An 11797-nucleotide genomic window follows, 5' to 3' on the forward strand; every position below is an offset into this window, starting at 1 on the left:
GGCTAACACTAACATTTACAAAATTAATACCGCATACTTTAAAAACTTCATTTAAATATTTGCAAACACGTGTTAAAGTAGTTGGTAAACAGCAGATAGCTGTAATTTCTTGCTAGTTTTACCACTTATCCTACCAGTTATAGTACTTATCAGCTCCAAATTTATAAAAGTTTGATATAACTGTTCGTTCATTTATATCGAATAATGGAATAACTATTATCTTAAATAGATTTCCAGAAACTAAAAATCATGGAAGAGTATAGTATTTATTTTCTTTTGTCGTTTAGTTTGAATTTTTTTAGCCTTATTCTCATTCATTATTCTATTTAAAAAAAGTTTCTGCCTACTTTTTTACATTTTTTGAATCTATATGTTTACCACGTAAGATATATAAATATGTATATTTATCACATCCAGCATATTTCCATTAATTTTCTACATATCTTTACGTTTAATTTTTTTATCTACATTAAACTTATGCATTTCTTTATAGCGTAATTAGGATAATATTACAAAGTGATTGGATGTCATTGTTTATTTTGCTAATTTGATCATTGTTTTAATGTCACTATTTACTTATAGCCAAATTTATAAATAATATTAAATAGTGCAAAATTTTAAGTGAACGTTGTTTCAATCCCCAACAAAATTACGTGTGTAAAACTGTGATTTTAAAAGCTGTAAAGATAAACATGATACTATAGCTTATTTTCATTTTTATTTCAGGGAAACGGTTCAAACCAGAAAGTAGCGAAAGGTAAGATCGTTAATAATAACTTGCCATTTTTTACTGTTTTTGCATATTTTAGTTTTAAATTTTTTTAAAAAATAAGGATATGTTGTACTATATGACTGTCTGTATTATATTATATGTACGTACATTTTAGCAATAAGTACATAATATGCCTCACTCATCTAATAAAATTGATACGTAAAAATTAAATAAACGAATGGTAAAGTAAACAGTAGTAGCTCCAATTAAACAATGAAGGTGACATAATTTTTCCATTAAAAAATCTATTATCGTTAAAAAAAAAATGAAAAAAATGAAAATAAAAGGCACATCAAAAGAAATGCATTTTAATTTTAAAAAAAAGTTTCTTTTTTTTTTTTGGAAGGAGGAGGAGGGGGCTAAAATTACAGTGACTCAAATTTATTTCTTCCCGTTGCCATATTTTTTAATATAAAAATAAGTATACTATAGGAAATAGATGATAAAATGTTCTCAAATAATTTTCGCCAAAATCATCAGCACAGCTTTTTTTTTCTGATAAGATCAAATCAGTTTTTAATGGCATACTTTATTTATTTATCTTGAAAAACAGTTCTTAACAGTTCACGTGCCCACCACCACCATGTTTTTTTTATTATACTAACATTTACCACTTCATTACCACCATCATTTTTCTTCTTCAGATAAATATCAAAAACAGAATCAGTTAACATTTGTGCTCAGAATCTTTCCATGTTCTTTTAAGTTCATTCTGAAATATGGAAAACCAGAAGAAGGAAAGAACACTAAAAATTTTACAAAAGTTATTTATGCACAATGGTACAAAAATGCATCGCAGTATTGCATTCGACAATACTACAATGCAATGCTACCAAATTTTTGTGAAAAACAATCGAATAAAGTCAATAGTATGCAATACACGGAGATGAATAAAAGTGATTATTATCTTATTAACGCTAAGAATAAAAATTAATATGTTTCTTATTTTCATTATTAGAATCTAGTGAGTTTGTACACTAATATGTGTATGTGCTACGAAGGATGTTTCTTTTTCAACCTCCGATAGGCTGTAAAAGAAAGACGGTGAAATATTGAACAAAAAAACATTGCCAAAAGTAATGTAAAATAAGGTTACTTCTTTACATAATCATCTTGACGGTTGATGTATTTGCCATATTTCTGATAAAACTCTAAAAAACCGTCTTCATAAAATGTTTTACCAATGATTTGAAGTGAGTTGGGACTGTTTCTTTGATTTCCTGGCCATAATAGAACCGGTACCCCTCAAATTATTTCTTTTAACTATGAATCACAAATGGCTAACCTTATCCAATGTAGAAACTTGTTGAACAAGGTTGTCTGCAGTAAGAGACTTGAGTTCTTGACTTCCTTCATCGTGCAATTTATTTTGGCCATCGGCAAACTTTCAACACCGCATAGAAACATCACTATCACTCATAATTTTAATAAAGCTTTCAAATACTCTCTTCATAAAATGTGTCCTGTGTTGCTTTGGGACTGTTTCGTTTATTTCCTGATCATTATGGAAACGTTATTCCATAAATCACTACTTTCACTGATAAATCGCTAATTTTCAACCTTATATTTGCCTTATCAACCCGTTGAACAAGGTTTTCTGTAGCTAAAGACTTCCATTCTTCTCGCCCATCTTCAAACTGTCTACAACCTACAGAAACAACACCATCACTCGTAAAGCTGTCGTCATATACTTGACTCAATCATTGATGAATTTCCATTTGACTATTACCTCCTGCTTGCCGGAAACAAACATTACTTTGCAATTCAGACTTGGCGGTAGAGTCAACTCATGCTTAGGCTCTGACTCATGCTTATGTCACTAAGCACAGCCAAAAATGACGCGTTGGATTCGGCAGTGACCACGGTGTAGAAGGGGAGACATGCTGTTGCCTACTACGCACATCAGCCACCTGCCTAATTTTTATAAAGTGTACCGTAGGTTGAAAAGAAACATCCCTCGCACATGCAAATACAAAACTAACCACTCCTTGCTTGTTTTCCCTTTTAGCAGCGATGCTGAGAGTGGAAGATCAGCTGATCTGATCCAAAATGGACGGTCAAAACCAGGAGCTATACCTCCGGATGCACTTTACTCTGCTTCGAAAAAAGGGAGCAATAATTCTCAAGATAACAGACCGCTTTACGAAAATGTCAAGGTGAGTGTTAAATAAACTTAAATGTTAAATAATTAAGAGGTTAACTGACTCTTTATTCGCAACTCCAATAAAATATAGGATGCGCTGCAGCCACTGTCTATTGACGGAGGAAAAAGGTAAAACAAATAAATGCCGTAATTTATAACTTGCTTTTGACGCTTAGTGAATGACATTAATTTTTCATCGTATCTGTGGGAAGTTTTCTTATTTATTCTTCTGAAATTACATTACACCGTATACTGTCTGAAGCTTGTAATTTACCCCAAAGAAAACACGTGGAATGGAATGTTTTATCTTTTTCTGTAGTATTGTTAATTACCGCAAAGTAAGGTATTCGTGCTCTGGAGTTGCGAATTTTCAGAGATATTATACGTTTTACAAATTTCAATATTTTAACACAAATTTCAACATTAATTTTATGACAAATACTCTTGGTAGGATGTTTTTTTTATAGTGTATACATTCAGAAAAAATGCAAAAAAAAAAAGTTTAAAAGTTTTTGTGATTTTTTTTCCTTTTTTCTGTCTGCATTACCTTCTTTGTTGCGTAATTTTCCTGCATGTCTGACCATGGCCGCACTACATCTGTACTAGCTGTAACAGTCACTGAAAATCGTGGAACCAGAGAGGGCGCCACTTTGGTTATTTTTGCACTTGCGCACAAAATCTTTTAGTGCTCTGGCCTCCTTTCGTGACAATCGTGTAATAATTAAAAATTATTTTCCCACATTTTGACATAAAACTGTTACCAGTTATAAGCATATAAGATGTGCAACAAATGAATGTCAAACTTTTTTTTTGCATTCACTAGAACTAGTATATAAAATAACTTCAGGTAGCGATAATAAATCCAATCACTACATATTTTTTTAATAAATTTAACTTACTCAGTTACATTAATTACAATCAATGTAAATAACAGATAAATAACAAATATAATAATGTAAATAACATGATATAGATACGGATCAAAAAATCACTTCTATAATGAGTAAAAAAAACCTTTTTTTTCAACGATATTGACTTCTAAAATGTAACGCTCTCCAGATATTTCCTAGGTATGTATTTTGGAGGCAAACGAAAACGCTTTGAATTTAAAACCAAATCATGGAACTGCTAATTCTTTCCAGGATTATTTTCATCTTCCTTTCCTTTATTCAATCAAAATATGCTACGAGAGATAGTTTTAGAATTTCTGTAGATGGTACAAAAATAATACAAAAATAATCACTTATAAAACTATATTGAGGAGATACTCTTTCAAAAATGCACTCTGTTGATAGTCAACTGCAAAAAATTTGAACTGTAGTAAAAAGCAATTATTTTTTAATGTCTGCTATTTGCATGTCAAATAAAAGGAATGAGCTGATAAAAATAATTACTATAAGAGAACCTGGTAGAAAATACTGGAATAAATTAGTATTTAATAAGTAAAATCATAATAGTGTTTCGATAAGAGTTTAAAAAATAATAAATTCACTCAAAATTGTGTGCATTTATTTTTTCAACTCGTATCAAACATTTAATCCATTGAGGGGATGAAGTTCCGAGAAAAGGTTGGCTGTATTCAGAAATTTTAAACTACGAACTTTAAAGTGAGAATTATTCGATACTTTGTATCAATGTAGTACATAGTAGTTACTAAAATGTAAATGTACAAAAATTAAAAGCCTATGCTAAATGTAAAAATTTATCTGACTCATTGAACTGAGCAAAATGATTTATTATTATTGGAATGATAATTTGTTTGCGTAACTTCAGATGTTCAGAAACATTTTTTCTCATTTCCAGTGTACTGCTTTGCGAAATTTAAAAATAGAAGGTATACATTTTCTTACTTTTAAGTATACTTTAGGGATACATTATATTTTATCTGTACTTGGTTGATTCTGGAAGGTGCTATAAATTACTAGTTAAAAACTTTCGAACTATAGAGGCGATTTTTTTTATATAAATAAGAATATCTTGTGTATAGTAAGTAAAAAGTTTTCTTTTTGCAGAAATAAAAAAGACATTTATAATTATGCGTGCAAGAAAAATTTAAAATAACGTGCACTTTTTTTTATGAGTACAGGAAATCCAACTTTCAATGGAATACGTTCTAGCTAAAAGTCGTCGTAGCAAATTGTTAATTCAAAAGACCATATAATATTTTAAATTATGCGTTTTGTACATTGATAAACAAAACAACTGTACTTCTAACAGAGCTCAACACTTCTACTTGTTTTGGAAAACTTTAGTATTTCGTGGTCTATAGTGGGGATACGGCAGATCCTAATCAAAGCATTCCGACGCTACCAGATTAGATTTGGCCCATCGTTAGAACACTTTGACCAGTCACTTTGACAATATTTTATTGTAATTATTTTTGTGTTCCACATCGTGTACCTCAACAATTTTTTAATATTACTTTTTTATTTTCCAGCCGGATCAAAACGACAATCAAAATGAAGCATCTCTGGTGTATGCTAGCTTAGATCTACCCAATCCAGTTTCACAACCGAGAAACGGACATTCCAACAAAAATAGACATAATCCACCTCAAAGAAGAGACAGGACTGAATATGCAGAAATACAGTTCCAACCAAAACTGTACGAGCAAGCATCATTGTAGTTGGACAAAAGGACTTTTCCGACTCTTTGGCGTAACTATGCCAATTCGTGTACATTCCACAACAGCGTGGGCTTCCAAAAAAAGTGTTGAAGCTAAAGAAGTTTGAAGACGAACTACGCTTACATTAAATGAGTGTCTTCAGTAAATACTCGTGAAGTTAAATATAAACTTTTTAAAGCTTAGTATGGCTCTGATAACAAGATGCCTGACCTCCGACGAGTTCATTTGTTTATAGGTTGAAAGAGGGGAAATTCTTGCAATGGCACAAAGCTAATAACCGTTATTAGCAAAGCAAACCAGCGTTCCTCACCCCTATTTCAACAAATGGAATCGTTTAATCCTACACCCATCGGAAATCATCTTATCAGAGTCAAACTTTAATGAACTGTGCGAGCTTTGCTGCATCTAAATATTTTTGTGAATGTTATAAGTCGTGTTTAAATATGAAGTCAACTTTAAGATTTTGCAATGAGGTTGAGGTAGGTTGTTTGTAAGATACTTACATTTTGAACTCCTACCGGCATTAAACACATTCGTATCTTAAAATAATGTCAGTTAATATTACGATACTTTTCATGAGGAAAATAGGTATTTTTACGTTTGTATCCTAAATAACGATAGTTTAAAAAACAAGTTTAAACTTGATATTATAGTTAATGAAACAAAAAAAAAACAATATCTGGCTATGAACAAATAATAACTAATATAGTTAATGAAACAAACAACAAAAAAAAAAAAATCTGCACTAGCGAAGTTAAATTGCTTAGCCAAAGTGCCTAATTTTTTAACAAAAAAAAAGCATTTCTTGACAGTACTAATAAAATCTGCTTGTTTTTGAAAATAAATTGCTCGTAAGTAATTTGTGAAAAATTTCAACACTTGTTTACTTAATTATAGGTTACATTAAATTCATGCATATTTTTACTTAACACGTTGACTGCCACACACCATTTTTTTAGCTGTTTAACTTCAGTAAAACCCTTTAAAGTTTTTAATAAGTAATATTTAAGTACATGTGATTGGTTAACTTAAAATTGATCATAGTATTTTCCCTTTTTTAGTTTCGTACTGACTTTTTTTATACAGTCAGTCGTTAGTGAAGTCATCGATGACTGATGTGACATCTGACGTGTGAAAAAAAGAGCTTTTAGTTATTGATGTTGTGGTTTTTCTCATCCAAGAATATAATTCTCAAAAATATCTGATTGATTTTAAAATTTTAACGCCGCATCCATATTGTCACCAATATGAGATTGCCAAAATCGATAATACAATGGAACTTGAAACGTACATATTTTACTCAGATTTAACAAATTTATATTTATTTAATCAAATAATAAAAATGGTAAGTTGATACAAGATTTATGAGCTGAAATTTGAAACAAATAATAATCCACAACGAAATTATTTTAGTGAGAGCGAGTATTCAGTCATTCATTTTTTTTTTTTTTAGCTTAATTTTCTTAATTTTGTATGTTGTTCAGTAAAAATTAGACATACGACAAAGCTTGTCTTTTTGAACTGAACTTATTACCAATTTTCGTTGTTTCCAGTTTTATTAAAAGCGGAATTAGTTAATAAAACCTTCCTTTTGACGAATGTTTAAAATAAATTCAATACGTAAGCGAAAATATAATTGAAATTAATCATTGTAAATTGTATTTTGTGACAGCTCTTAACTGTACATAATATTTTGATGTTTATTGATGTGTTGTCTTTGTTATTCATGACTGTTGCGTATAAAAATGATATAATATATGTTGTGTATGATGTTTGTCTGTTTTGCTCTCTAAATTGATTTGCAGCTCCTTTAATGTTCCGAACAGTGATGAGGTTTTATAGCACTGTTCATGGTACGAGTGAGGAATTAAGTTTTCTAAGAAACAAAAACGCTATCATTAATAAAATTTAAAATATTTAGCGAATAAAATACTTTTTTTCGTGTTTTTTGCCACATAACTATGCTCTTATTTACCCAATAAGGTTTAAATCAACTTTCAAACTTTACTTTTTTTGATGACTATGAATGAAACAGTTTTTACAAATGTATCTTTTACCTTATGGCTCCGATACCAAAACTTCGAAAGTAATCGTTTCTTCTTGGGGAGGAAAAGGCCACAAAACAAACAACTGGTACACTTGTCACATAATGAATTGGTGAAGCAAACCTATCCTCCCCCCCCCCCCCATTTCAACAAATGGAATCGTTTCATCCCACACTTATCGGAGTTCGAGTATGGGAGCCACTTTGTAGTTTTTACAAATTTATCTAAACCTTGCCCTTAATTGAGGTTGACGTTTTTCTTAGCTTAACGGGGTGACAGGAAATAGCTTGGACACACACAGCACATTATAGTTTTAATGCTAGTAAAAATATTACGATCAAACTTCAAAATAATTATAAATACGTTATTTCGTCTAATATATTTACAAAGATTTAAAGTGGCTAAACACAGATATATGAACATGTCCAAAAAATTTCGGCTGTGAGCCGCAACTCACTTAATGATATTTTACCCCATTCCTTGCATAATGATTTTCTTAAGGATGCCAAAGTTTTATGATATTTAGCACACACCCTTGTCATCAAGACCTTCTTTAGTTGTTAAACGGCGTCAGTAATCCCAATCAGCAATGATTTGGGGTGGGAAAAACCATTTGTTTAGTTGATCAATGGGTAAAGATTAACCAAGAAACATACTGCAAAATGCTTTTGGACGATGTTGTCTTAACTTGGTCGCAAAAGTTCTTTGAAAACAAAATATGAACCTTCCAACAGGATTCCGCACCTGCCCACAGAGCTAAAGGCACTCAAAATCGGTTCAATTCACATTTCCCAGATTCGAGCCCAATGGATATTCTATTTGATTCGTCTTGAAGACAAGGGTGCGTGCTAAACCTCGTAAAACATTCGTATCCCGAAAGAAATCCTCATGAAAGAAATGGGATAAAATATCAGTAAAAGAGTTGCGGTCCATTGTCGAAAATTTTGTGACACGTTTAAAGCTTTAATGCTAAAGGTAGCCACTTTGAAAATTTGTAAATATATTAGACGAATTTATGTATTCATATTGATTTTGAAGTTTGGTAGTAATATTTTCATTATCATTAAAATTATAATGTATCATGTGTGTTCAAGTTATTTCTTGTTCCCCTGTATTTCCTCACACTGATTTTTATTCAATGCTGTACAAGGGCGCCCATATAGGAGGGCAAGGGGTGGGCTCGAGCCCCCCCCCCCCCTTGAAATTAGAATTTCCTTGCTTTTAGTAGCTTTCTTTGCAAAAAATGTAAAAACATTACTTCTCCAGCCATTAATAAATAAGTTATTAAAAATGCCAAATTTTAATGACTCTAATCTGTCCTGAAATCAGTTTCCACAGGGAAAATATCCAGTTAAACCTGGGGGGGAAATATTTGAGCCCCCCGTTGCAACTTTGCATATGGGCGCCCATGATGCTGTATATGATTCACATCGTTATGGTTTCAGTGTACCACAGCTTCTGCTATTCGTAATGTCTAAGCTTGCTGTCAAAGTGCTGTGAAATTTAATGTGATAAATTTTTAGTAGTGCGTTAGACTTTTTGATGAAGAACGTTACTAATGTCAAAATGTTACGCGTTGACATGTGAATTTGTTATTAAATTTCTGTTCTTAAATGCAAAAAAAAGTTTTACTCAATGTAAAGTAGTTTGATTTTTAATCTAAGGTATATTCATAAAGAGGAAAAATGTATTTGATATTTAAATTTCTGAAATAGTTTATTTATACCCCAATGGCTTGGGGTATAAATAAACTATTTGTATTTAACAGCATAACAGCTGCCAAATTTCAAAAATCGAATATAAAGGGAAAGTTCAAACGATAATATATTAAGAACGGGTTTTTTTTGCGTTTTTTAATACCCATTTTATATTTGAAACTCTTTCCCTGTATTTTTGAAATGTTTGAAATATAAACAAGAAATTAGTAAAAAATTGTAAACTTTTTTATTAAATTCAGTTAAATTTAGGAATGACGTATATCCATTCCCGCAGTTCCAAAATACATATCTCGTAATATATTGTTACTTTAAAAGTTGACTGACAGCGAGAACTTGTGTGCTCCACATGTTATCATATCCGCATATTATCACAAAACACTATCCTCAGAAAGAAAGTAATTTTTAATGATCGAATAAAAAATGTTATTAATTAAGTGGTTTGGAGTATTTAATAAAGTAAAGATAACCAATATCACAAACTAAAAGTACATAAAATGTTTCTGAAATTATAAAATGAGATGTGAAATAGAAAAGAAAAATATTCGTTAATATTTTTCTTTTTAAAAGTTTTTTTTTTTTTTCAAAGATTTTTTACTGTTTGCAAGTACTACAAATTAGAATGAAAAATAATTAGTTTTCTTCAACTGAACAAATGTTTTAAATTTTCCAAAAATCATCATTACTAATTGATTAAATTATATTATTCATTTCAAAGCTCAGTATTATTTTTATTTGAAATCATAAAAAGATACTTAATGAATAAGTACGCTATTTTAATAATGTGAAACAAATAGTAATACATCACCGAGTCATTTACTTTCTGAAACTTATTGCAAATCTTTTATTTATATTTGTATATAATTAATGTTTTAATGAATGCGTTTTTAATTTCATTTCTTATTTGTTCAAAAGTGAGTCTGAAATATATTTTGCTAAAATTTTATATTTTTCATGTTCACGTGTAATTATTAATACATCATACTTCTTTCTTTTTTATTTCTTCACTTTTAATATGTGTTTCATTTGTTTTTCCTTACTTTTCATTTTGTGTAAGACTTGATAAAAAATACTGTATAATAAAAGATGTTTTTTTTTATAAGTGGAATGTTTCATTTATGAAATTTGTATGAAATAGTTAAAACTAAAACCATATGAGTCTTAAATTAAATACAAGAGGCATAAGTTTTATTTTCCAACTAGCTGCATTGCCCGGCTTTGCACGGTCTACCTCTAAAATAAAAGTTATATCAAGTCATGCGTGTTCAACAATTAGCCTTAAATAATATTTAAAAAAAATACCTTAAAATTTCCGGCCAAGTTAATTATTCCTAAAGTTCGTTAACGGCAAATCAAAAAATCCCGAATAAATTTATCGCAGCCCTCCATCAACACAATTTAAATCCTTGATTATCTTTTGTTGGCAGTATCAAAAAAAAAAAAAAAAAAAAACATAACTGGCCACAGAAGGAGAAAATTTTACCTCAAAGCAGAACAAGATTTTTGTTTTTAATTCTCAGTCCAAAAAAGAAAATGGCAACAGTTCTTTGTTCTCACGCGAAATTTAAATTGAGCTCGTTAGAAAACGATAAATTTCCGATTTGATTTTGTTAAAAATATTCGAATACCTATGGTAAGACAAGTAAAACAGGTCATGTTTGGAATTTTTAATAATGGTAAGGCTTGAAAGTCTGTATAGCAGAGAAATGTGTTTAGTAAGTTTATGTACAATCCACAACTAATCAATATTGTACCACATTTTCGGGGGAAATTTCGTCATTAGATATATAAAGCAAAAAAAAAAAAAAAAAAAAATCTTGACAGTTTCATATAATCGGTAAATTAACTTGGAGATGCTACCTAATTATGCTTCATGAGCCGAATTTTTCCTCAACAAAGCCTTATTTGTATTGCATTGAACGAAAAGTCTTATTTTGAAGAATTTTTGCTTTAAATAGTGCGAATCAAAAACTAAATTTGTGTGGAAATATGCAGCTATAGAATTTTTTTTTCTTCCTCTTTCTACGAAATGTTCAATTACACAAAAAAATGTTTTAAGAACAAAAGACACAAATCCAATTTTATATTTCAAAACAATTTACAATTCTGCTACAAATGCTTACCAGTTATCATTTCAGCACAAAATAATTTTAAAGGAATTTGTAGTTCAGTATTTAGACTTACGTGGCGGTATTTATTCTCGAAAATTAGAATGAACAAATTTAAAATGCTTGCATAAATATTAAAAATATTTAATTTAAAATTAAGGTATATTTCTGCTTAAAACAAAAGTGAACCAATAATATTTTGCCGTTTGAAATAATTTTTAACAAATAAAAAAGCAAGAATCCCTTCCAGCCAAAAAGGACATTTATTAAGAGAAAATCCGAAATTTAAAATTTCATGCTTAGGAATTTTCATTTTTTATTTATATTTTTATTTTTTATCATTTATTTTGAAACACAAAGAACTAACGGTCACTGTCGGCAATATTAG

The 11797-nt window shown here is 30.0% G+C and overlaps 1 protein-coding gene across 1 annotated transcript in view; it reads left to right on the forward strand.

Moving 5' to 3' along the window:
- The window catches only part of LOC129222845 (kin of IRRE-like protein 1), a 554018-nt gene extending 547755 nt beyond the window's left edge, over positions 1-6263 (forward strand). The window contains exons 10-12 of the mRNA XM_054857396.1: positions 727-757; positions 2784-2928; positions 5353-6263. Of these exons, the coding sequence (XP_054713371.1) occupies positions 727-757; positions 2784-2928; positions 5353-5541 (365 nt within the window). The 3' untranslated portion in view covers positions 5542-6263. The remainder of the gene's footprint in view (positions 1-726; positions 758-2783; positions 2929-5352) is intronic.
- The last annotated feature ends 5534 nt before the right edge of the window (positions 6264-11797 follow it).

This window comes from Uloborus diversus, chromosome 5, assembly GCF_026930045.1.
Source record: "Uloborus diversus isolate 005 chromosome 5, Udiv.v.3.1, whole genome shotgun sequence".
NCBI classification, from domain to species: domain Eukaryota; kingdom Metazoa; phylum Arthropoda; class Arachnida; order Araneae; family Uloboridae; genus Uloborus; species Uloborus diversus.